Source organism: Tupaia chinensis, unplaced genomic scaffold (genome assembly GCF_000334495.1).
Source record: "Tupaia chinensis unplaced genomic scaffold, TupChi_1.0 Scaffold000270_1, whole genome shotgun sequence".
NCBI classification, from domain to species: Eukaryota; Metazoa; Chordata; class Mammalia; order Scandentia; family Tupaiidae; genus Tupaia; species Tupaia belangeri.
In genome coordinates this window covers 4,332,103-4,359,958 of record NW_006159750.1, presented here as the reverse complement: position 1 = coordinate 4,359,958, position 27,856 = coordinate 4,332,103, and the positions used below count along the sequence as shown (strand labels likewise).

The 27,856-nt window shown below is 40.1% G+C and overlaps 1 protein-coding gene across 1 annotated transcript in view; it reads left to right on the top strand.

Annotated features, from left to right (window-relative positions):
* Nucleotides 1-56: 56 nt before the first annotated feature.
* Nucleotides 57-27,856, top strand: part of LOC102489209 (calcium-binding mitochondrial carrier protein SCaMC-1) — a 53,647-nt gene continuing 25,847 nt past the window's right edge. Inside the window, exons 1-7 of the mRNA XM_006149553.1 lie at nt 57-292; nt 7,058-7,184; nt 8,680-8,767; nt 14,687-14,798; nt 21,334-21,489; nt 23,840-23,992; nt 26,239-26,346. Coding sequence (XP_006149615.1) covers nt 119-292; nt 7,058-7,184; nt 8,680-8,767; nt 14,687-14,798; nt 21,334-21,489; nt 23,840-23,992; nt 26,239-26,346 — 918 coding nt within the window. The 5' untranslated portion in view covers nt 57-118. The remainder of the gene's footprint in view (nt 293-7,057; nt 7,185-8,679; nt 8,768-14,686; nt 14,799-21,333; nt 21,490-23,839; nt 23,993-26,238; nt 26,347-27,856) is intronic.

Sequence of the window (27,856 nt, the reverse complement as noted above, 5' to 3'; positions counted from 1 at the left end):
CGTGGCATCTGCGCGCTGTTCTGGGCAGTTGCTAGGCTGCGGAGGAGCGCCGAGGGGCCGTGGTTGCTACGTGCAGAGGAGTGCTACTCTGTGTACAGGCTCCTGGCGCTCTGTGACCATGCTGCACCGGGTGTGGGGCTACATGTTGCCCACAGGCCATGAAGACAACTCAGACCGCCTTTTTGAAGAGCTCCTCAGGAAGCTGGACCACAATGGGGACGGGATGGTGGACATCATTGAACTGCAGCGCGAGCTGGAAGCCATGGGCATCCCTCTGGGCCAGGACGAGAAGGTGGGCTGCAGGGAGGGTATGTTGCTCCAGGCTGTGGAGTGGACGAGCCGCCCCCTGCTCTTCTGCAGATCTCCTTGGGGCTCAGATGTTCTTTCCCTGTGAGTTGCTTCACTCAGGCAGCCCATTTTTGGAACACTTCCTTCATGTTGGTTTTCTATTAGTGACCTGCTACCCTGAAACAGATAGGGTAGGGGCTGAGTCGCTGAAATATGTACAAGGCCAGACTGCCCTGATAGGTTAACATTCCCCTCTCCATCCCTAGTGAACAACTAATTGCCAATGCTTCTTCCCAAAATCCGTTAGTTTTTGGGCACTCTCAGAGTCCCCCTTGGTGGCCAGTGAGGGGTCATCTGGAGCTCTCTCCAAGGGTATCCTGAGCTTGGGGAATGTGGCCAGTGAAGCTTGCTCCGCAAGGCTCCAGCCTCAGGACAAGTGTACACCACACAGCCTCCTGGGGCTCTTTCATGCGCTTACTGTTCGTCTCATGCAGAGAGCTGTGACGTTCAGATACTAATGCACTGATCACGACCACATATTTTCAGTTTAGCCTCACATAGAAACATCTATGTTATATTGTATTATAGTATCATGCTGTACACTACGGTATAGAATTGCCATTAAGCCTAACAAATGATAATATAAGTAATAGCTGTTGTATTTTCAGAGGATCCTCATTTCTGCAGCTGTACATTTAACTAGTTGACTCACCAGGGTAAAAAAAAAAAGAGTCAGTCTTTGATTTCCTTTAAGCTTCTCTAAGAGACTGTAAGGCCCAGCAACAGCATGGGAGTATGGGTGCTGGTGTACATGTGCTTCAAAGGGAATTGTTACACCAGTTTTCATTTTAAAATAAAAAAAATTATTATTTATACATTCAATTATTATACATCATTTAGTTTGTAAAGAGATTTTACTCAACATGATGTATGTCACATAGCAGGCAAGTTGAGAATATTATTCATGACATCACCAACAGGCAACAAACCATATCTGTGTCCCACAAATGTCTTCTCCATTTTTTCCCAAATTTCCCTTCCTGCACTCTTCCCTTCTCCCCAGTGTCCATAATAATTTTCCATGCTTTTATGACCTCCAGTATTTCAGTCTCTACCATAGAGTGCAGACAATTGATATATGTTAAGTAGAGACATACAATGTCTCTATTTCATAGCCTGACTTGCTTCACTCAGCAATAAATCTTCCATGAGAGGGTGTGTGTGTGATATACCTGTGCCTTGTGTATTTTTAAGCTGATCCAGGGCTCTGAACCCACAGTTGGCCACATGGTCAGGGATGCTGTTACCTGTGTCAGAGCACAGGACAACAAAGATGATCTAGTCTCAAGTGTCCATAGAGCTGAGATTGAGAAATGCCATTTACTTCACTAAACACATTGGGGTGAATTGGCTCAAACTCTCAGATTTCTGGCCCTCTAATCAAGTTTCGTCTAAAAATGGGGAAAATAATAGTGTTTACCTCATAGGATTGTTACTATGATTAATGAATAAATAAATGAAAAAACGCTTTATATTGTTTAATGAACTTAGTCTCAACAAATTTAATACACCAACTATTGGGTTGTCATGACACATTTTTGCATAGAAAAAATATAGAAAAATATGTCATGGCTTTTCTGATGACCCAATATGATCTTCCCTTTATTTATGCCCATGCTCACTTTCTTTCCTTTCTCAGGAAATGGGGTGTAAGTCTCAGGGAGTAAGGTATTTCTTCTCCTTTTCAAGGATGAAAACTGAGACCCACTCCCAATCCCAGCCAGCCAGCCTGGATCATGGGCACATACGTGTATCTGGCAGGCTCAGGAAGGTCTCGGGACTCAAAAGACCTTTCCCATGTGAGCCCAGTTGCATTACTGCTGTGCCACCTCCTGACCTCAAAGTTGCTTCTTTTCTTTTCTCTCTTCTCTTCCTTTTCCTCTTCTCCTCTCTTCTCCTCTCTCATCCCCTCTCCCCTCCCCTCTCCTCTCTCTTCTCTCCCTTCCCTTTTTCCTTTTTTAATGAGAGAGAGAGAGAGAGAGAGAGAGAGAGAGAGAGAGAGAGAGAGAGTGGGGGAGATAAAGATTTTTGACAGGGTCTCACCTTTCCACATCCCACTTGCCCTAACCTTCCAGTCAGCCAGCATTACAGATGTGCACCACTATCTCCTACATGTTTTAGGTTGGTCCAGAAACCAAACCCAGGCTTCCATGTGGCTCCAGCCTTTCACAGTAGCACCCTACTGCTTGTGCTACAGTGATTAGGCCATCAAGGCTGGTTTGTTCTAATGACATTATCAACCTCATGTCAGCTCATCTCCTTTAGTAAAAAAATGTTTTATAATAAAAGGTATGTGTCTGTTTGTGCCCATTCATGAAAGTGAGAAAGAGAGAGAGAAAAGTACTCTCAAAAGGGTCTTATAGGGCCAGCAGGTGGCATGGTGGTTAAGGTGCTGGACACTCCCACATGGTCAGCCATGGTTTGAGTCCCAGACTTGGTGGCTCGCCTTCTCACTTTCCTTCTGTGTGTCTGTCTTTCTCTGGTAAAATTAAAATAAATGAATGAATAAATAAAATTAAATAAATAATTCTTTAAAAAAGGGTCTCGTAAATCTGCGATCCCCTGTCCATAGCCTTCTAGCTTCTCAGGATCCTGGGTGCTCACACATGTACCTACCATGTTTCCAAACTGACCCTGGGGTCTGAACCCATTTGGCTTGTAGTCTTGCATTATTTCTGTGCCACAGTGTCTGGGCCTTATCTCCTTTTAAGTAGAAAAAATTAATGTCTCTTCCTTTATCCTATCTTTTCAAATCCTTCCTCTCTAATAACAAGAATTCTCCTTTGACCCTGTCTCCTCCATCTAGACAGGCAGGGTCCTACCGTTTTTCTCCCCTTTGTGGTCAAGGCCTTTGACAGAGGTAAATCTGTGCATTCTGCCTTATCTTTTCTTAATCTTCAGTTGCTTGAAAGATTACTTTGTAAGACTCCAGCTATCATCTTAGTGGCTCACAAACTGATAACTCTGCCCAGCTTCTGGGTGTCTCCACTTCTCTCTATGATTCCATCTTGGTGAAGTGTTCCACAACCCAATTGTTCTAGATTTTTCCTTTTTCCTGGCCTCAATATCCAGTTAATCACAGGTTTTGTGTAATTCTTTAAGATATTTCATAACCAAGTCCCTTCCTTTCCATACCATTGCTCCTGGTAAACCCAGTCTCCTACTACGTACTTCATCTAAATTATTGTAACCGTCTTATAAAAAATCTTGCTGCCCTTAATTTTCCATTCTTTCCTCTACATGTCACCATATGACACTTCTAAAAGGTACATCTGATTATTTTATCCTATTGATTAAAATTCTTCAGGGGCTAGAGAAAGTCTGTGGGAAAAGTCCAGGCTCATGATGCCTTCATGGATACTGAATTAGGTGGGTATTCTCCTGGCCTCTCCCCTCTGTGGCTCGGCCACCTCAAGGTCTTAGTATCTGCATTCAGTGGTGACAGTGGAATGAGTAGGAAGTAAGACTTGTGGGAGGATTTTGTGGCCAGGTTCTGACGTGGTTGTCTCTACTTTTGCTCACTCATATTTCACTGGAGAGATCTTGTTCACACAACCATGCTTAACTGGAAGGCCGACTGAGAAATGTAGTTTAGCTTTGTGCCCAAAGGTGAGAAGAAATTTGGTGGACAGCCAGCAATCTCTGCTCCCACATCCCTCATTTCCCTGTCCCTTGTCTGCTAATCTTTTGCTATCCCTTCTTTTTTGTTTGTTTGTTTTTAAAGAAAAGGGTGGAATTTAATTTTATTTACAGGATGTTGCAAGGTATGAAATTCCACATAGAAATAAGAAACCGATTTGGAGGACAAGCTTCATATAGTATGTACAGTTTGGAACTGTTCGAGTATAGTTTCGTTGTAAAAAGTACTACAGTAACCACATTTAAAAAGAGTTCTTGGTAGAGAAACATTAAGACAAACTGATACCAAACACAGCACACGACAAACACCTCTGTGCCTCAGCTGTGCTTTCTAGAGGCTAAAGGCACCAGGAGTCCCATCTTGCAGTTGCAAGGTGCAGCCGTCAGAGGTAGTTTTGGGCACAACATTCTGAACTTCCTCTTCCTCTACAGAGAAATATTTTTCAATCAAGTTTAATGAAGCCTTGTACATAGACTTGTTTTCATGGTTTTGTAGGGCTTCAATTTTATCAGGCCTCCACATTCTTCGATCATTATACTAAGTTTCTCAGTTTCTCCTAGCTTCTCAGCAGCTTGAAAGATACCTGAAATGGAATCCAAGATAACCAAAATAATCTTGGTGTCTTTAGTAGTTAAGAGGTTCATCAATGGTTATTATGCCACAGTGGACGAGGTATACAATCTGCTCCATTGTTCTGCCATTTGTGTAGTTGGTCACAGCCCACACAGCCTCCTTCAATGTCTTCAAGGCAGCCTTGGAGAGCACACTGATAAGAACAGGGACTAACCTGTGGGCCACAACCTGCTGGATCTGGCCTTGCTGACAGGCGTTGATGCTGGACATTGTCCACGTAGCTTCCTTTTGAATACTCATTTTGGAGTTAGTTACCAGGCTGGGGAAGACGGTGAGTGCTCCAGCATCTATCACAACCCAAGTCTGTTCATCTGTCCCAGTGACAATATTACCTATGGCTTTTAGGGCAGGGGTCACAATGGGCAATTCAGTAGCTCCTAGAAGCTTCACAAGTTGGGGAACAACTCCTATTTCCACAACCATTTCAATCCATTCGTTTGGACCATCAGTAAGGTAGGAAATAGCCCAGCAGTTATCTACTAGTGCTTATGGATCATCGTGATGCAGAAGACAAACTAAAGTAGGAAGAATCTGCTCAATAGCATCTAGCGGGGGTGAGGTATTCTTGTGGCAAAGGTTCTAAAGTGTCCAGGTAAGGTTATGTAAGTAACCACAGGCTAATGATGACATATCAGGAAATGCAAGGAGAGCCAACAGTAGGTCAACTGATCATACCTAATAACCAGGTCCCGGAAAACTGAACCATCCCCTATGGTGTTTCCTAGAACCCACGCAGCTTATTCACTGATGTGCACGTGGGGAGATGCCAACAGAGAAATGAACGCTGGGATAGCGCCTCTGTCCACCACAGCCTTGGTCTGTTCTGACGTCCCAGAAGCAATGCTAGTGAGTGCCCATGCAGATAGGACTACAATCATTTCTGCCCAAAAAGGACATAAATTTTGGAATCAACCCAGCCCGGATGATGTTGTCTATGGGGGGCTGTTTTTCCCTAGAAAGCAGCTTCCATACTGCTTGAGTAGCCTGGAGCTGGCTTTCCGAATTGTTGCCATTTATGCCTTTGAAATGTCATCAACAGACCAATTTACAGTGCCGTGGTTGTTGTGGTTTTCCTGCAGCGGAGAAGGAGCATCATCGGGAAATGAGCTTACATTTCTCCTCTTCAGCATCTGGTCACCCTTCTTAGCTTTCCTCAGCTCCACGTTAGCTTCTATTCTGTGCCACATCATTTCTGTACTGTCTTTTCCCTTGTTCTTGAATCTGTTAAGACGGGCAGCTGGAGAATTTGCATTCTCATTGGTGGACGTGGTAATGAGATAAAGGGAGAAAGCTGCACAGACGGCTCTGACTCCCACAAGAGGCGGTGTGGGGCTTACAGGCTGGGGATTCGCTACCCTGGAAACATCCACCATGCTCAGCTTTAAGATAGTGTGTTGCTATCCATTCTTTATTTAAAAAATTTTTTGACAGGTTTTTGCTTTAGGGCGCATGCACTCACCAGAAAGACAGAGAGAGACAGAGAGAGACAGAAAGCGAGAAATACCCCCCTCCCCCCCACCCCAGCTACACTGCAATCCTCTCTCCTCCATTCTCCTCTTGGGATCTTGGGCACGCTCGCACACGAGCCTGATGTAAGTTTAAGCCACCGGGTTCGGGACTCGAACTGTGGTCGATTACCTGGGAGTCCAGTGACATACCATTACACCTACTGCTGGTCCCAGTATCCATTCTATATTAAGCTTTAGGCACCTCTTCCATGAGGACTTTCCTGATCTCTATCCCTCCTGCAGAGCTTTCCACTCACATCTTTGTTCTCTATTGAACTTTGACTATTTTCTTTCTTTTTTTAAATAATTAATTTAATTTATTATTATTCTTATTCAAATTGACCAGAGAGAAGCAAAGAGAGAGAGCAAAAGCAAGCTGCCAGTCTGGACTCAAACCGTGGTTTGGTATGTGGGAGTCCAGTGCCTTAACTACCATGCCACCTGCTGACTCCATGAAATTTGACTACTTTCTATTGTGGTGGCTTTGGCACATTTTATACTTAACTGTTTACATAATCGTGTATATGTCTTTCTTCCTTATTAATGTGTATGCTTCTTGAGGGCAGGGCTGATCTATTTCTGTTTCCAAGCATTTAGATTAGCGTTTTACACATTTGCTGAGTAAAAGAATAAATAAATGACTCTTGAGGTGAAAAACAGCCTTTAAATTTCTTTGAAGTTTGAATACTTAAGGATTCTTTGCTTTTTTTATTTTTAAATTTTTAATTAATTAATTAATTTACATTCATTCACCGAGCATCACCACAGCATACAAAATGTGAAATTCTTTGCTTTTAGTGTTAGAGATTTTACTCTAAAACCAAGGCACTGATAATTTATGAACGAATACATAATTTACACGAGATAAATGTACAACTGTTTAAACACCATAATCTGTGTCTCTAATATCATGTTTTCTTTCTTCTAGATAATTTTAGAATCTGTTGATACTGAAACACATAATCGGCTGAAAGTTTGCACGTTTATGCGGTACCTTAGAGACAATGAGAAACAACTGAAGTTGGCTTTTAAGAGTTTGGACACGAATGATGATGGTTTGTTTTATACTGTTAGCAAACATATGTTTTTAAGCATAAAGTATGTTTTAGTAGAGATTTATTATTCTGTCATTTGTTTTGCTGTTACTTTTTCTAAGGAATTTGTGTGTGTGTATTTTATTTTTCCCCCGTTTCCAAAGGGTGCAAGTACTTGCTGAAAAAGAGAGAGAGAGCAAGCGAGAGAGAGAGAAAGAAGGAGGGAGAGAGAGAACCTCTTGATAGTGTGTGGTCACATGGCAATCCCATCTCCATTTCTCCATCCTGTTGGGATTTTGGACATGTATGCACATGTGCCCAACATGTTTTTCAAGCTGTCAGGGCTGGGATTCAAAAAGCTGTTAGCCATATAGTATCTGGCTCTCTTAACCATTAGGCTATGGGGCTGGACCATTCTAAGGAATATTTTTAACTCACATAGTTCTTATTTCAAAATAAAAGCCAAAAAAAAAAATACAACGAAAAAAAGACTATACTTTCTGAATAATACGCTTTTTAGTTAAGAGTCTGAGGAAAACTTATAACATTTTGGTAAAGTGTTTACATGAACAAGCTCTGTGGTGCTGTATTTTGAGAGATGAGTCAAGTTAGCTAAGTGAAGAGTGGGGAAGAGTATTCCAGATAGAGAACGTAGCTCACTGGAGGGTGCAGTCACCCAGGAGAGCAAGTCATATCTGAGGAACTGGAGGAAGACAAGTAGGGCAGAAGTCACGAGCAAGAGGAACAGAGATGAGGCCTGTGTGACAGGCACAGGCAAGATTATTTAAGTCCTTGGGGCCTGGGAAGGTTTCTGCATTTAATCCTAAAGGTAATGAGGTAGAATGCTACTGAAGAATTTTCAGGAGAGAGGAAGTGGTACCATCAGATTTGTGTGGAACATGGCTTGATACCTGAGCTAAAACTGGACCAGAGTGAGGGGAATACATGATTTGGGAGATATTTGAGATATATTAGACAAAGATTATCACATTGGTGATTGGATATGCAAGGTGAGGAGAAGGAAAGAGGCAAGAATGACTGGTTTGAGTGACGTTGGAGGGCGGTGTATTATTACTATTATTATTTTTTTGGAGAGGTTTTTGCTATAGGGCACCTGCACTTGCCAGAAAAACAGAGAGAGACAGAGAGATCAAAAGCGAGAAATCACCCCCTCCGGGAGGATGGTCATGCCACAATCCCTTCTCCTCCATTCTTCTCTCGGGATCCACACACGCACATGCACCTGGCCTGAGTTTAAGCCACCGGATCCGGGACTCGAACCGCAGTTGACTACATGGGAGTTCAGCAACATAGTCATTACGCTAACTGCAGGTCCCCAGGGTGGTGTATTATTCATTAACATGAGAAACATGGGTTCTCTAGTCTCTTTATATCTTGGCAAATAAAATAGTGAGATATTGATGTTTTATGATGTGGTAACAATGCACTAAATACTATTTGCCTCCGTATCTTTTCAAACTGTCTAGTTGATCCTTTTTTTTTCATTTCTTTAAAGGAGTGATTGATGCTTCAGAAATTATCCAGGCTCTCAAGTTAATAGGTGTAGATATTTCTGAAAAAGAGGCAGTGAAGATTCTTGAAAGGTAAACTTTTATATATGTATATACATTTTAAATTATTATTATTATTATTTATTTTTTTAATTTTTTTTTTCATTTCATTTTCTTCCATACATTCAATCACATTATTATTTGTCTTACAAAATGGACACTTCAACAGGCGAACATCTCTCCCCAGTACAGTTGATAAAACTATGAAATATCTTCAACAGACAACACTACACCTCTTTGTGCCACCAATGCTTTTCCTCCCTGTCCCTCCCCCAAATGCCCTTCCTCAGACCCTCCTCTTTCACACACACTATATCTGGTATTTACATCTATATACTGTGTTTCTATATCCTTTAGACCAAGAGGCATTGTATGTCCCCACTTAAATTATTATTATTATTATTTTTTAAATTTTTGAGAGGTTTTTGCTATAGGGCACGTGTGCTCGCCAGACAGACAGAGACAGACAGAGAGACAGAAAGTGAGAAATCAACCCCGAGGGGGGATGGCCACGCCGCAATCCCTTCTCCATTCTCCTCTCGGGATCTGGGGCATGTACGCACACATGCCCGGTGTGAGTTTTAAGCCACCGGTTCTGGGACACGAACTGCGGTCGACTACATGGGAGTCCAGTGACATAGCCATTACGCTAACTGCTGGTCTTTAATTTATTTTTTAAATTTAATTTAAACACTTTTTAAATATAAAAGTGACAACTATGGAAATTTTTAGAAGAATACGAATAATACCTGGTAATTGTTCTTTTTTTCTTTCTTTTGGGAGAGGTTTTTGCTATAGGGTGCGTGCGCTCGCCAGACAGACAGAGAGAGACATAGAGACAGAAAGTGAGAAATCACCCCCCAGGGGGGATGGTCACACCACAATCCCTTCTCCTCCATTCTCCTCTTGGGATCTTGGGCCCACACACACACGCGCCCGGTGTGAGTTTAAGCCGCCGGGTCTGGGACTTGAACCGTGGTTAACTACATGGGAGTCCAGCGACATAGCCATTACTCTAACTGCTGGTCCCAAATACTTGGTAATTATTGAACATCTACCTGCTAGTATTCTTCTAAGATTTTTCACTTATGTTATCTCATTTAATCCTCAGAAGACTTTAGAGGCAAAGTCTACTATTTTCCTTATTTCACAGATGAGGAAGTTGTTAAATAGTGAGGTTAAGTAATTTGCCCAAGGTCACCATACTGTACTACCCAGTGTTAACCCCCTGATATTATTTTAGTGCATATATTTATTGCTTTTTGTAAGACCATATACTTTTATCAGTTAGTCAAATAACCAAATTATGTATCAATCAAATATTGGTTGATCCTTTTTCTAGGCATGTACTAGTTAATGAGGATGCACTGGCAAATAGGGCAGTCTTGGTGCCGGTCCTTACAGAGTGAATAATGCAGTGGGTATGCGTGTGAGTTGTGTGCGTACAAATACGTGTGCAGTGAGGAGGCAATCCTTGCAGTTTGGCAAGGACTGTGATAGGAATGTATAGAAGAAAAACAAAGAAGAGTATGCTATCAGGGAAAAAGGATGAATTTTATCAAACTATGCTCCTTTTGCCATTGAATCTATTTATATAATGAATTATAGTAACAAATTTTCTGATGTTACTTTAATGTATATCACACACATCCTATACTCGAACATTCCTGGGATAAGACTAACTTGAGTAAACTATTTTGTACAGAATCACATGTAGGAAAATAAAGAGAATAATATTACAAGTAACCAAATCCATAATTGGATTTGTTATATTTAATACTTTACCATGTTTAGTTCAGTGTTTCAAAGTTTTAAAAACAAGTACAATATTATAGACAGCTCATATTTGTAGTGTAGACTTCTATAAATCTATTTCCTTCCCTCTTGCTAGAAGTAACCACCATCCTGAATTTATCATTCCCGTATTCCCATACAGACTTTTATATTTGCATATATTTTACTATATATGTCCTTTTAAAAAAAGTTTTTGCTTTTGGGCACGTGTGCTTGCCAGGGAGAGACAGAGAGAGAGGGAGGAATTTCTAGGAGGGTCAGCCCTGCAGAGTGCTGTATTTTACCTCTGTGCCACCATCTGGACCCCCCAGAAAGTTTAAATTTTATTGTAGTTATATTGCCAATTAAAAAATTTTTATAGTTGTGCTTTTGACATCTTGAGTAATTTTTCATTACGTAACTAAACTATGTATGTTAGATGGTGATAAGTGCTAAGGGGAGAAATAAAGAAGGGGAGGGGACAGTGTGTGTGTGTATGGTGCATGGGTGTACATGCAAGCACATATGTGTTGACATACATTTAGATATGGTGAGTGGAGAAGACTTTGAAGATGACATGTGAGTAGAGATCTGAAGGAGATAAGCAAGGGAATGAAAGAGCCTTCCAGGCAGAGGAAATAGCAAGAGCAAAGGGCCTATATGGGCAGTATATGTGACAGGGTTAGGGCACTGAGAAGAGGCCAGTGTGTTTGGAATAGAGTGAATGAGACAGAGGGTGGCAGGAGATGAGATTAAGAAGGTAACAGATAGCCAACTCACACAACTCTTTTTTTTTTTTAAGCCAATTTCTTTTTTTTAAAATTTAATTTTATTTACTCATTCATTCATTCAATTTTAACTTGACCAGAGAGAGACAGACAGACAAACAGACACACACACAGATTGAGAGAGAGAGAGAGAGAGAGAGAGAGAGAGAGAGAGAGAGAGAGAGAGAAAGAAAGAAAGAAAGAAAGAAAGAAAGAAAGAAAGAAAGAAAGGCGCAAGGTCCAGGACCTGAACTGTGGTCAGCCACATGGGAGTGTCTAGCTCCTCAACTCCCACGCCACCTCCTGGTCTGCAGCTCACACAACTCTTACAAGAAACTGTAAAGACTCTGGATTTTTACTTTGATAAGTCATTTGATGGTTTAAAACAGAGATGTGGCATGATCTAACTTGATTTAAACATTCCATTCTGGCTGGTGTATTGAGAGTACTTTGTAGGGGCAAGGGTGAAAGCAAGGAGATCAATTAGGACAATAATTTTGCAATACACAGACAAAATTTGAGAGTGGCTTATACCAGGATGGAAAAGATTAATAAATGCTTAGGTGCTGGATATGTTTCGAAATGCTGACAAGATTTACCTTTTTTTTTTTCGGACAGGTTTTGCTATAGGGCACGTGCGCTTGCCAGACAGACAGAGACAGAGAGATAGAAAGCGAGAAATCACCCCCCAGGGGGATGGCCATGCCGCAATCCCTTCTCCTCCATTTTCCTCTTGGGATCTTGGGCATACACACACATGTGCCTGGCGTGAGTTTAAGCCACCGGGTCCGGGACTTGAACTGCGGTCGACTACGTGGGAGTCCAGCGACATAGCCATTATGCTAACTGCTGGTCCAAGATTTACTTTTGTATTGTGTATGGAGTATGAAAGAAAGAGAATAATAAAGAATAATGCCAAGATTTTTTTGCCTGCACAAAAGAAGACTGAATTTGCTCTGTATTGAGATTGGTAAGACTGCGAGAGAAGCAGGTTTAGGATGGAATGGATATCAGACTCTAGTTTTGTTCTTTTAAAGTTTCAGCTACCAATCATCCAACCTAGTTAATATGTCAAGTAGGCAACTTTAAATAGGAGTCCAGAGTTCAAAGGATTGCTCAGGCTAGAGGTTCAGGAGTCATGGGCTGGTTATATAGCATTTAAGGCCAAGAGACTAGAAGAGATGACTAGGGAGGGAGTAGAACACCTGGAGTCCTGGTATTCTCTAATGTTAAGGTGCAGGGCAGATGAGAGGAAACCAGTAAAGGAGTCAGAAAGAACAGGCAGAGGAAAACTTTCTGGATGTGAAGTAAAGAAAACATTTCAAGAAGCATTTTCTCTGTTACATACCGCTGATAGACTAAAATGAAGACAGAGAATGGACTGCTGGATTTAACACTATGAATGCCATTGGTGGAGTAATGTGAGTGAGAGCCTGATGGATGTATGTTGGGTCTAGGTTCAAGAGAGAATGACACAGAGAAATTGGAAGAGAAGATAGACAACTCTTTAAGGAGTATTGTTGCAAAGGCAAAGAGAGATAGTGGAGAAAGTGGGGTCAGGAGTTTTTTGTTTATTTGTTTTAGAGATGAGATTGCGTGAACATTCACGTATTGGGAGAAATGAGGTAACATAATGGTTACGTTGCTGGATTCCCACGTAGTCGACTGTGGTTCAAGTCCTGGGTCCGGCAGCTTGAAACTCATGTCAGGTGCATGTGTGTGCGTGCCCAAAATCCCAAGAGGAGACTGGAGGAGAGAAGATATTGTAGCATGGCCATCCCTGCCCCCCAGGAGGTGATTTCTTGTTTTCTGTCTTTCTGTCTCTCTGGTGAGCTCATGTGCCCTATAGCAAAACAAAAACAAAAACAAAAACAAAAACACCTCTCTAAAAAAATCAGCAAAGTAATATATCTTACTGTCTTCTTTCAAATTCTTAATTTCATTCAGGGATTTGACAGATTCTTTGATGGTAATTTTTAAAATGGACTTTAACACTACTATTTAATATGAATATAAATCATATTTCCATTAAAAAAACAACAAAACCCTGGCTTTTGACAGAAAGTGGAAGAATATGGAAGATTTATTGCTGAGTGAAGCAAGTCAGGCTATGAAGGAGAGACATTGTATGTCCCCACTTACTATATACCCAGTATCCGCACTCAATGACTGAAACTGATTGAATAAAGGATATAGAAACACAGTAAATGGGTATAAGTACCAGATATAGTGTGTGTGAAAGAGTATGGTCTGAGGCAGGACATTTACAAGGAAAATAGGGAGGCAAAGCATTAATGTGACAAAGAAATGTGGTATTATCTGTTGGAGATATTTTATAAAATAGACTAGGGAGAAATGTTCACATGTTGAAATAGTCACTTTGAAAGCTAAATAATATGATTGAATGTATAAAAGAAAATGAAATAAAAATGCAAATAAAAGAGAAATCATATTTCCATGGATACTTGGAATTTTTTGACGTTTGATATTTTACAATCATAGAAAATAAAAATTGTCTTTTAAGATCTGTAACCAAAAATGGTAATTGTCATCCATTATTCTATTGTTAGAGATGTTACAAGAAGTTACCAGATGAGGTTATAAGATTGAAAGAAAGAATGGGACCAGCAGTTAGCGTAATGGCTATGTTGCTGGACTCCCACGTAGTTGACCGCGAGTTCAAGTCCTGGACCCGGCGGCTTAAACTCACGCCAGGCGCATGTGCATGTGTGCCCAAGATCCCAAGAGGAGAATGGAGGAGAAGGAATTGTGGTGTGGCCATCCCCCCTGGGGGGTGATTTCTCGCTTTCTATCTCTCTGTCTCTCTCTGTCTTTCTGATGAGCGCACGTGCCTTATAGCAAAAACCTCTCCAAAAAAAGAAAAAAAAAGATTGAAAGAAAGAAAGATGTTTAAGAAGAAGTGCTAGGAGATTGAGATGCAGGAATAATGACTTATGGTTTTATAATTCTTTATAATTTACATGACCTTCATATACATAATCTCATTTAATATTCTAATAACTCAGTGTTAGAGAAAATATCCTCATATGAACTGGAGTTTGGAGATGTAAGGTGGACTTTGTAATAACGGGAGAAGTTCGGCTATAACCCACATTTTCTGACCTCGAGAATATAAGATGTTGGTGGGCAGGTGGTGTGGTAAAAGGTGCTGGATTCCCACATGGCTGACTGCAGTTTGAATCCTGGACCTGACAGCTTGCTTTCTCACTTTCTCTTTATCTTTCTCTCTGTCTCTTTCTGGTCAAATAAAAAAAAAATAATAATAACAAATGGAATTAAATAAATAAATAATTGTTTGAAAAAAGAATGCAATATGTAATTTTGATGTCATTTGAAATTTATAAATCATAATTGGTATTTGTGCATATTCTTTTTTAAAAAAAATATACAGCATGGATATTGATGGTTCGATGACAGTGGACTGGGATGAATGGAGGAAGCATTTTTTATTTAAACCTGAAAGAGATGTTGAGGAAATTGCCCATTACTGGCACCGTTTTACTGTAAGTGGTCTTTTTTTTTAATTTGTATATTTTATACCATGAGTCATGGGCATAAAAAATGTAATGCATAACAAGCTATTAGAAAATTATGCAGCGGGAACCAGCAGCTAGCGTAATGGCTATGTCGCTGGACTCCCACGTAGTTGACCACGGTTTGCGTCCTGGACCTGGTGGCTTAAAACTCACGCTGGGCACATGTGCGTACATGCCCAAAATCCCGAGAGGAGAGTGGAGGAGAAGGGATTGCAGCGTGACCATCCCCCCTGGGGGGTGATTTCTCGCTTTCTGTCTCTATGTCTCTCTCTGTCTGTCTGGCGAGCACATGCGCCCTATAGCGAAAGTCTCTCCAAAAAAAAAAAAAAAAAGAAAGAAAATTATGCAGGTGGAGAATTAGCTAGTAAGATCTCTCTGTAAATGAGACATACTGTAGAATATTTTTTCTTCAGAAATTTGTATGATGCCAGAAAAAAATGGCTTATAACATCTACTTTAACCAAAGTTTCAACTTGCAAAAGGCACTCATTTATCAAGGATAAGTACATGCTTGAGAGGTGATTACGCCTATACCATCATTCTGTATTATCATTGCTCATTTACTTCTCTGAAAATAGGAACTATGACTTGCTGATTGCTGTGTCATACAGTAATGTCCCAATAAATATTTGTTGGATGAATGAATAAAACATAACTGAAAATATCTTCAAAAAGTGGCAAGGTTCATATTATAGTCTGTATAAGTACACTTAGAGGTCTGTCCTTAATAATTTCTTTAAAGTCTTGAAGTTTCTTAAAAATTTTGCAGGCCAGCCCATGGTGTAGTGGTTAATGCAACTGGGTCCCAAATGATCAGCTATGGTGTTCCAGTCTTGGACCCAGTGGGTTGAGAAACACACTAGGCACATGTGCATGTGTGCTGAAAATCCTCAGAGGAGGGAGAAACGGAGGAGAAGGGACTGTGTATGACCATTCCCAAGGGGAATAGAGGGTGTTTCCTATCTCTCTCTCTTTCTCTCTCTCTCTGCTCTCTCTCCCTGGCAAGTGCACATGCCCTTTGGAAAATTTTTAAAAGCAAAAAAGGAAAAAAAAATTGCTTGATAATTCTAAATTATAATTTACATTGTTCTTCTATGTCACATTAAGCACACATACACATCTACATCTGTTTATGTCTTATTACACAACTCTTTAGGGTAGGGATTACTATCCCTATGTTATAGATGAAGAAACTAAAGCAGAGAGTGAAGTACAGATAAGGAGGCTAGTGTAACATTCAAGATCATGAATTCTAGAGTTTTATTACCCGGTGTGCTTCTTACTGCTCTTATTGACCCTGTGACCTTAAGGGCATTATTTGACCTTTTGTTTTTGGTTATAAGAATGATAATATCACCTATTGGTAAGATTGATGTGAGGATTAGAGACTATGAATATAAAACATTTGGTACACTGGAAGTCATTAATGAGTGCCGGCTGGTGATCCACAACAAGGACTCTAGAGCTAGTCTGCCTAGGTTTAGATCCTACTTCCACCCGACGAGCTCTGACATCTCTTTGCCTCAGTTTCTCTCTTTTTTAATTTGTCAGAGGGTGTGTGTACTCACCTGAGAGGGAAAGGGAGAAAGCATCCCCTAGTGGGGCATGAACTTGCTGCAATCCCTTCTCTTCCACTTCTCCATCCTTTTAGGATTTTGGACATGCACATACATGTGCCCTGTGTTTTCTCAAGCTGCTTGGTCCAGGATTTGAACTGCTATGTGGTATCTGGCTTTCTTAACCATCAGGCCATAGGCCGGTCCTGTCTCAGTTTCTTTTCTTTTTTTTTAAAAAAATATTTATTTAATTTTATTTATTATTATGGTATTATTTATTTTTAGGGAGACTTTTGCTACAGGGTGCCAGAGAAAGAGAGACAGAGAGAAAGAAGTGAGAAATCACCCCCACCACCACCACCAGGGGGGATGGCCATGGCACAATCCCTTTTCTATTCTTCTCTTAGGATTTTGGGCACATACACACACATGCACGCAGTGTGAATTTGAAGTCGCTGAGTCTTGAGACTTGAACTGTTGTTGACTACATGGAATTCCAGTGACATAACCATTACACTATCTGCTGGTCCCTGTTATTATTATTTTTAATTTGATGAGGGAGACAGAGAGAGAGAGAAAGTAAGCTACCAAGTCTGGGACTCAAACCACGGTCGGCCATGTGGGAGTCCAGTGCCTTAACCACCATGCCACATGCCAGCCCTGCCTCAGTTTCTTAATGTTTGTAAAATGAGGCTAAGAATATTACTGATGCATGTTGTTGTGAGGATTAAACTTAAGTTAATATGTGTAAAGCATTTAGAATAAATAGAAATGGATCCACATTTCAACACAATTAGCTGTTATTATTGGCAGAAAAAAAGGACTTTGAAGTGAAACTTGTATTTCAAAGCTTGTTACACCTGTGGTTTCTTTGTGAAAACTATGGTTCTTTTGTTTTTCTTTAACATTTCAACTTTAACAGTCTGTGTATTTAAGAACAAGCTGTAATAAATAGCAATCTGCCCTCATCCCCTCTCCTATTACTCCTCAAATTCCAAGATGCCAATATCAAATGTATAAAAGCAAAACTTAACCTAATTGTTCTAAACTGCCTTCTGAGGAAGTTAAACTAAATGAAAAGGAAGTTTACATGAAGCTACACAGAGTCTCCTGTATTTATAAGAGTCCTCTGCGAAACGGAGAGGACCAGGAGGACCACGTGACGATTGACAGGCAGCAAAGCCAGTCATTCCACCACAGCCTTAGCTCAGCGTGTCTTAACTCTTATTGTGACACTTAAACACTCTTTAGTTACCAACATTTTTTTTTCTTCTAGAAGTTTTTGCCTTGGGGCATGTGTGCTCACTAGAGGGAGAGACTGAGATGGTGAGAGGGAAAATGAGAAATCACCCCTCAGGGGGGACAGCCATGCCACAATCCCTTCTCCTCCATTTTCCTTCTGGGATCTTGGGCATGCATGCATGTGCCCCCAGCTTGATTTTCAAGCCACTAAGTCCAGGACAACCATGTGGGAGTCCAGCGTCGTAACTGCTGTGCCATCTGCTGGCCCCAACATTCTTTTCTCTCCCTTTCTCTTTTTCTTTCTTTCATTGCCAGGGTGTGTGTGTGTGTGCTTGTCAGAGAGAGACAAGAAGACAGAGAGGGAGAAAGCACCCCTCGGTGGTACGTGTCCACTTCTCAATCTCTTCTCCATCTTTCCAACCCATGGGGATCTGGAGCCTGAATGTACATGAGCTCAGTGTACTTTTCAAGTCACTGGGACTGGGACTTGAACCATGGTCAGATAAGTGGGATCTAGCTCCTTTAACCACTGGGCTAGGACTGGCCCCCAACATTCTTTTACTTAAAAAGAAAGTAATCCTTGAGATCAGCAGTTGGCATAATGGCTGTTGCTGGACTCCCATGTAGTCAACCGCGGTTCGAGTCCTAGACCTGGTGGCTTAAACTCACACTGGGTACATGTGCGTGCATGCCCAAGATCCTGAGAGGAGAACGGAGGAAAAGGGATTGTGGTGTGGCCATGCCCCCTGGGGGGTGATTTCTCACTTTCTGTCTCTGTCTCTCTCTGCTTTTCTGGCAAGCGCACGTGCCCTATAGCAAAAACCTCTCCAAAAAAAAAAAAAGAATCATTAAGATATAATCTTATCCTTTGAGTAGTTTTTACTCTGCATTCTTTTTTTTTAAAAAAGATAATGAAAGGAAATTTAAGTCAATGAAAAAATACATTTATTGTATGCCTAGAATAGTGTAATTTTCCTGTTTGATAATGAAGGTAAGTACATGGAAAATAGCTGTTTTGGACATTAAATGACATAGTGTTTGTGATAACTTTTAAAAGTCATAATATAAATTTGGGACCAGCAGATGGTGTAATGATTATGCCACTGGAATCCCATATGGCAGATCATGGTTCGAGTCCCAGACCTGGAGACTAGAAATTCACGCTGGGCATGTGCACCCAAAGACTCAAGGAGAGAATGGAGGGAACCAGCAGTTAGTGTAATGGCTATGTCGCTGGATTCCCACGTAGTTGACCGTGGTTTGCGTCCCGGACCCGGTGGCTTAAAACTCACGCTGGGCGCGTGTGCATGCGTGCCCAAGATCCCGAGAGGAGAAGGGAGGAGAAGGGATTGCGGCGTGACCATTCCCCCTGGGGGGTGATTTCTCGCTTTCTGTCTCTATGTCTCTCTCTGTCTGTCTGGCGAGCGCACGCGCCCTATAGCGAAAACCTCTAAAAAAAAAAAAAGAGAATGGAGGAGAAGGGACTGCAGTGTGGCCATAACCCCTGGGAGGTGATTTCTTGCTTTCTGTCACTCTGGCAAGCTCACATGCTCTATAGCAAAAACCTCTCTCTCTTTCTCAAAAAAAAAAAAAAAAGTCATAATATAAATTTAACTTAATAGACTGCCTTTGGGGTATAGTGCTGACAAAGTATGATTCATTTGTTCCAAGGAACATGTTCACTGTCTGGTTTACAGTAATTTCACAAGGAGTATATTTGTTTGCCAGCATAGCCGGGTAGCACAGAGGTAGGAAGCAGCCAGTTTCGCAGAGTGAAGGAGTGCAGGTTCTGGATTTGGGCTGTGTTGGCTTGAATTCCAGTTTTGCCACTTACTATCTAGATGGGTTGGGGTAAATTATTAATCTCTCTGGGCCTTGATTTTCTTAACCACAAAGACAGGATAATAAATGTCTTTTAGAGTTATTAGGTTGTCGGGAAAGTCATGACATTTTTCTATGCAAAAATGTGTCATGATTTTCCTGACAACCTAATATTATGAAAATTAAAGACACATGTACCTGTTCAGTGCTGGCTTTGCTCTGTAAATGTTAGTTTTTATTTGCTAGTCACATTGTTGCTAGTGACTATGCACAGGCACAGGCACAGGCACTTAAAGGTCCAAATTGCTACCCAACAGTTTAACTGGTAATAGGAGTACATACTTTCACTGAGTGGTTTTTTAGTGCTAAGCACTGTGCTAAGTACCTGATACACTTTTGAGTCCTTTAATCTTAGCAACTCTAAGTACTGTGGATTAGTACTGCCTTCACATTGCATTTGAGGAAACTGAGACCCAGAGAGGTCATTCAATTAAAAATTAGGGAGGTTAGAACTTGAATCCCAATAGATTCTCAAGTCTAGGCTTTTTATTATTTTTTTCAGGATTTTGCCATCGGCCCATGTGCTTGCTGGACAGAGAGACAGTGAGAGAGAAAGTGAAAAATCACTCCCTAGGAGGGTTGGCCATGCCATAATCCCTTCTCCTCCAGTCTCCTTCTGGGATTCTGGAATGTATGCACACATGCCTGGTGTGATTTTCAAGCCTCCAGGTCCAGGACTTAAACCACGGTTGGCCTCATGGGAGTCCAGTGTCTTAACCACAACACTGTTCACTGGCCTGAACCTAAGTTCTTAATTATGACATATTTGAACAATCTTCTAGACGTCCCCAAAATGCATATTAGTGCTCCACATCCAGCTGAACTTATTGTCTACTTTGGGCACCACATGGAGAAGCTCAGATTTTTGTCACCTCCACTGTTGGTAAAGATGTAAAAAAAAACTGCTTTTCTTTTTCTTTTTTTTTTTTTAAAGAATTATTTTATTTAACTTTTATTTCTTTATTTTAATTTTACCAGAGTAGGACAGAAGGAGAGAGTGAGAGAGAGAGAAAGTAGAAAGCAAGCTGCTACATCCAGGACTCAAATCGTGGTCAGCCAGTGCCCTTAACTACCATACCACCTGGCGGCCCCCAAAACTGCTTTTCAATGCCTAACTTTTATATTTATTTTGTTACAGGCAAAGAGTCTGTCTAAAAAAAAATAAAATAGGGAATTACTAGATCGTGATACTTTTACATTATTGCCTGTTAAATAGCTACTACCTCCCTAGTAATCTGGGTAGCCTGTTTCGCCATAGCTAAAAATATTAGAATTTGAAGAGTTGTTCTTTTTGTATTCCATATTAGACAAATAATTCTCAATGGAAAATCATATAGATGTCTACATGAATAAAGATTATCCTAAACATGATCATAAAACTAGGCATTATTAATTTATAATTGACAGTATTTTAAGCTGATTTCTGAGTTACTTAAAATTGTACCAGTTGGTAAGCACTATATTTTAGGAAAGGCTGACACTAATTTATGGTGGAGCTGAGATATTTAAGTCATTATTTAAATATTATGAGGAGATAACATTTTCATTTGAGATAATTATTTATGAAAATGAATGTAAATTACTTTAATGTATTTCTCATAATTTCCTGTAAAGCCTAAGTAGTATGCAGAACAAGGATAATAATATAAGGTGGTGTTTATAATTTATAATGAAATAAATGATATCAAGATTATGGTGGGATATTTGTAAAGGAGGGGCAGGTCATTGGAAATAGTGTTGGAATATTATTACTTTTGTGAATTAAAATGTGGCCAAATGGAAACGGTGAAGTGGAAAGCCTTGTGCTTATTTTGTTTTAATAGGGAATTGACATGGCAGATAGATGGAATTTTCAAAGTTTCATCGACGAAGAAAAAAAGTCTGGCATGTTGTGGAAGTATCTGTTGGCTGGAGGGGTAGCTGGTGCCTGTGCTCGAACATGCACGGCACCACTAGATCGTCTGAAAATCCTAATGCAGGTACGCTATATAGTCCTGTCTCCATTTTCAGTGATGTGACTATTTGATGCTTTTCAGAAAAAGGTTTCAGAGGTATTAATACACAAGTGTTTGATATTCTCGTGTACAAATGATTTCACTTCCACCTGGCTGACTGAGTGGTTTGAGTCCTGGACTTGGTGTATGTGCATGTCCAAAATCCCAAAAGGAGAAGGATGAGAAGGGACTGGAATGTGGCTATTCCCCCGGGGGGTGGTGGTGGTGCTGTGTTTTCTCAGTTTTCTTTGTCTCTGGAGAGAATGAACACTGTATAGCAGGGGAAAAAAAGAATGTCACAAAGGCTAAAGTACTAGTAAATAGACATATAACGGTAACTTTTGGAATGCACTGACCTTTAAGATACAATTGATACCTAATATTTGGCTGTTACGGTACAATTGTCACCATCATGGGTGCTGTTTCCCCTGTCTTGGTCTGGACCTGCTCTGAACAGAGAGGCCTAGGGATGAGATTTGTATGGTTGACTGGTAGAAAGGCAGGTATGTAGACGGATAGTGGTCTCGGGCAGGCATCTTGTCAGTGTGGTGCCCACTTGAGACTCTGGAGCCAAAATGACTAGTGCAGTAGGGGATGGATATGCAAGAGTTTAGCTCAGTGCCAATGTATCAGCAAATCCAGAAACATTTCCTTATTTTTATATTAGTTGAATATAAGCCTTCCTATATAGATTTATTGTACAATTAAGGCAAATGTATGTATTATTATAGCTTTATACAGGTATCGTTCTGGATAATTCAACACCTTCCTTTCCTCAGTAGTGAATTGGTAATTGTCTTCTAGAGGCAACTGACTAGGTAGTTGTTTACATTCTGGTTTGTAGTTTTTTGTTTTTCATTTTTTGGCCAGGTTTTCTTTCTTTCCTCTTCATATATGGAATCCAGAGAGCCTGTTGATCCCCTCCACATTTACTAAGTATCCAAATACCACATTGCATAGGACACTTGCCCGGGTTCTCTAAAAACAAATAACTCTAATAATTCTTATTTAAAAAAAATTCTTTCAGATTTTTTGCTATTGGGCAGATGCAACTGTCAGAGAGATAGAGAGATAGAAAGTGAGAAATCACCCTATGCCACAATCCCTTCTCTTCCATTGTCCTCTTGAGATTTGGAGCACACATCCACACATGCCTGGCGTGTTTCAAGTCACTGGGTCTGAGACTTGAACTGCAGACAGCCATGCGAGAGTCCGGTGATGTAACCATTACGCCATTTGCTGGTCCCAATAATTCTTATCTTTAAACCACTCATCTGGGTTGATTTTCTGTTGCTATAACAGAATACTGAAGACTGGGTAATGATAAAGAAGAGAAAATGTATTCAGTTCATGATTCTGGAGGCTAGGAAGTTCAATATGAAGGGGCCACATCTGGCAAGGGCCTTTGTGCTGCATCATGCCATAGCTGAAGGCAGAAGCAAGCAAGCATGGGGGCCAAACTGTTCTTTCATAAGGAATCTACCCCTGTTATAACAAACCCATTCCCTGATAATAGTATTAATCGACACATCATGGCAGAACCTTCATGATGTAATTAATCACCTCTTAAAGGTCCAGCCTGTCAACACTGCTACAATGGTAATTAGATTTCAATGTGAGTTTTGGAGGGAATGTTCACACCATAACAACCACTTTTGCATCTTCTTTTACTGGACTATGCTTGCTCAATTTAGTTTTTCTTTCCTTGCTCTCTTCACTCTGAATCACATTGGTCTAGGCTTAACTTTCCTTTTGTAATAGTCAATTTATAGGGCACATTCTCTGATGATGCTCTTTGAAGGCTACACTGAATATCCCTTTCTCAATATGGACCTTGGAGCAGTCTCAGGACTCTTGGCCATAGAATTCGTTAGATTTCATCTTATTTTCTCTTGCACATGGACCATACTGATTATACTTTTAAAAGGCATCACAGTTCCTGGTTTGTAGTACATTCTGAGTCTGAGTGATCTTAACTTACCCCCATCTCTTCCCTGACTGTTCTGCTGAAATTTGCAACTGGCTCATTCTTTTTATGATGACAGAGTCATTGGTTCATCCCCTTGAAGAATAGGAAACAAAGCAATCATATCTATGGCACATTTATCTGTGTCCCACATTTAAGGTGTTCTCCTTCAGCCATAGTATGGGAACAAAAACATTCCTCCAAAGCTGTCTTATCACCCAACAGCTGCTGCTTCTCCAGTTGGAGACTTTCAATATTTTGGGGCCTTTAACTCTTTGCTGCCTACCACATAAAGTTCATATATTGTGATTTTTCAAAGTTATTTAAATCATATTGTGATTTTTCAAAGTTCTTTCTTTCCTTTCAAAGGCTCAGAGTTTAGAAACAAAGAAGGTGAAGATAATGAGTCGTTTAATAGAGATGGTAAAAGAGGGTGGAGTCATTTCTTTGTGGAGAGGAAATGGGGTGAATGTCATCAAGATTGCTCCTGAAACAGCTGTTAAGGTCTGGTCCTATGAACAGGTAAAGCTATATGCCTATCACACTTACTACAAGACATTACATTTTGTTTTTGAAAATTACCTCATATTATTACAAAACAAAGGGATAGAGTTGTTAATGTTTACACTGGAACATTATTATAATGGTATGCCATTATATTATTATTTTGTAATTATAATGCTGTTAGTTTCCAACACTATTTTTAAAAGAAATTCCTTCTTTTTGGTCTTAATATTCCCTTAATAGAAAGTATGATAGATGATTAATTTGGGATCCTAAGGGAAATTTCATAATAATATATTAAGTTCACTGAATTCTAATAGGAATATGGTTCAATGAAGTAAGACAAAATGAAGCAATTGGCAGAATGGGACTTTAGAGATCACAGACTTTTATTTGAATTTGAGCTCTGGCACATTCTATCCAAGTAAATTCCCATGATGTCTCTCAACTTCAGCTGTCTCATCCATAAAATGTGGAAAATATTATCTACGTAGCAAGTGGCCTGGCACATAGTAAGGTCTTATTAAGCAGTTGTCACAATATTTCCTATAGCCTAATATAGTATATTGTAGGAAAATGATACAGAAACACCCAAACTAGGTTGAAGGGATTAGAGAGGGTCTTGAGGAGTTAATGTTTAAGTTGAAACCCAAAGGGTAAGCAGAAAATTTCTACTCAAAGAGAAAAGAGTGGTCCAGCTAGAGGGAGAAACATGTTTAAAACCCTGGTGGTAAAAGAGTAAGAGGTAGGTAGGCAAAGTGAGGAAGGGGCCAAAGTATATGTGGGGCGACTAGTTAGAACAGTATGCCATAATCCATGGGGGAGCTGAGAGTGATGCCAGTGGAGAGACAGGTGAACAGATCCCAAGATATTTAGGAAGCAGAGTAGATATTATTATAACTGTTTGGAATGCAAGGTAAAAAGGTACGTCAAGGATAATACCAAAGGTTCTAGTTTGTTCAACTGTGGCCATTTTTTATAAGGAAGTCTTGGGCAGGACTGTCATGTGACAGAGCCACAGACAAACTGTTCACAGTATACTCTTCCATAAAAAGCATCAGTGTCCCTTAGGCAGAACACAAGGAGGAAGAAGGAAAAAGGTATATATTACATTTGGAGCACGTGGAGCTTGAGGTACCTGTATCAGTTAGGAATCATTAGGTTATAAGTAACAGAAAATGACTTATACTATAAAGGGAATTTATTTTCTCATGTAACTAGAGAGCCCAGAAGTAAGGTGGATTCCAATGAGGTTTCATTTCGTAGTTTAATAGTGTCCCCAAAGAGTTCATTTCCCCCATCTCTTCTCTGTCTTCTACTGAGTGCTTTATCCTAAGACTTGCTCTCCCCTTATGATTGGGTGATGACTTCTGGGAACTTTCAAGGGTTCACATGTCTTTGACCTTATGTATCAGAAAGAGAGCTGCTTCTCCTTGCAGTCCTCTGAGAAGAGCAAGGGAGCATTTTTTGAGAAGTTTCCTCACACCATTTCCTAGAGTCTCACTGGTCCACATCGTGCCATTTTTCCATCCCTGAACTAATCACTCTGGCAAAGTGATAAGATGCACTGATTGACTTGCAACAAGAAGCTAAAATAAAGTCCACAGAGGCCAAAGAAATATATTACTGAAAACCTATTCTGTATGGAAAATTTATTGTCATTAAACATATGGCTATAATGACCACTATAGTGATAATAATGATAATAATAACCACTTTTTTTAGTTTCTATGTTGTAAGCACTTTACACAGTCTGCATTACTGTATTTAGTGATCACCACAATCCTGTAAAGTGGGAACTGTGGGTAGAATACTGACCAGCACAGACAAGGCACTTGCCTTAATTTTTTAGATAAATAATTAAGTTACAGAAACACTGTCAGTCATTCAGTGACTGACCAAGTTAAAACTGAAACCTGAGTTTATTTGTGATATCATGTTGCTTCATTAAAATTTGACACAGTTGTCATCACAACTTATCATGTAAGAATCTGTTATTTCCACTCTAATTATAAATTTTTCATCATAACCAGCACTTACTAAATGTCTGCCTGACCTTATTCTAGATAAAAGAAGTACAAGATGAAGTCTCTGTTAAGGTTGAAGATTTTTATCTAAAATACATGACTATACCTAGGTAGTGGCTAATGTGCATTATGGTTTTAAGCCATAAATTAAATGTCCAGACAATGACTGATATTGAATAAGTTATATTCTCACTGAGAATTCTCAGTACTATCGTACCTTTGACCTTTTGTTTGCAGTTTAAAAGGTTTATTGCTAATGAAGGAGCCAGATTAGAACCTTATGAGAGATTTGCTTCCGGTTGTTTGGCTGGTGCAACTTCACTCTCTCTTACTTACCCCTTGGAGGTAAGTACTGTTGAAAAAATGTTATTAAATTGCTATCTTTAATGGAAAGTATGTCTTATTTTTTCCCAAATGAGCTATAATCCTCTTTTCATAAGTAGTAATTATACTCAGTAGACAAACCTATGGATAGGTCAGTTTCACCAGAACTATGATATATAAGTTGGTGTTTCTGTTGCTGTTTTCGTTTGTTTGGTTGTTTAATTTCCCTGTCATACAAACTTTAGAATTGGTTTGACAAGTTTCTTTAACAACAACAAAATTCCAGTTGTGGTCTTGACTCTTAAGTGTACCAAATTAATTTTGGAAAGAAATTATAATAACAGTATTAAATCTTATCACCCAGTAAAGAGGTATCTCTGTCTCTCTGTAGATCTGTTATATTCTTCAAAAAGTTTTATAATTTTCTCATACAGGCCTGGTACATTTTGAAGTTTTTATATTATAGATACTGCCAATAAATCTCAAACACTGAATTTCCTTGGGCTAGAGACCACCCCTGTGGGACCCTGAACTGGGAATCAACACCTGAGTCCACAGAGGAGTGTGAAAAGCTGCTTTTCTAGGGCTCCATTATGGTGGGTGAGATGGGGGGAGGTGAAGGGAGGAAGGAAGGCCCCGATCCCAGGGATTCATTCATGTGTAGGTTTGCTACCTTGTGTCGTCATTAGGCATCTTCCAAAAGTTGCATGGCTTCATTTTGCTATCTCCCCACTCTCTTTCAATGAATTTGAAATACAGAATCTGTAAAGAACGAAAAGGTTTGTTTGAGGTCTTAGAGACCGCAATCCTGGAAGCTGATTCTGATAGTCAGTGTTCCAAAGGAAAGGGGCAAGATTCAGGGTTTATGAAGACAAAGGCTTCTTCTGTTAGAGAGGAAAGCAGGACTACATAACTGATGGAAGGTACAAGAGGAATGTCTTCAGGCAATAAGGATGTCCATAAAACAAAAGTCTGACGACATCTTGGCAGCATGAGCTATTTCAGATGATTTATTTCAGAAGTCTGGCACCAAGAGATGAAGTGGACCAATAGTTCACATTCCTAAGAAAGCCACAACACATATATAAATTTTATTTCCTTATACTGCTAACTTGTGTAGAATGGAGTCTCCCATTTTCAGGAAAAACTAGTTAGTTTTGGAATCTATTTACTTCCTTGAGGTTTCAATTTGATGATGTGACTCCATTTTGGTCTGGTTTGTTGGAGCCTAGTGCAAGAGTTTAGTTTAAAACAATGGCCTCCTGTAATTCTTACTTAACAATACTTGTGATATTTGTTCCTATTAATATATTCCACTACATTAATCATTTTCTAAATTATTATTGCTGGTATATATAAAAACTCTTGGATATGGTTAACTTACTTATTTTTTTTATTAATTTTTTTTCAGAGGCTTTTGCTATAGGGCGCGTGCACTTGCCAGAAAGAGAGAAACAGAGAGACAGAAAGCAAGAAATCACCCCTGCCCCCCCCCCCCGGGGGGGGGGCGCCTGCGGGAACCCCTTTCCCT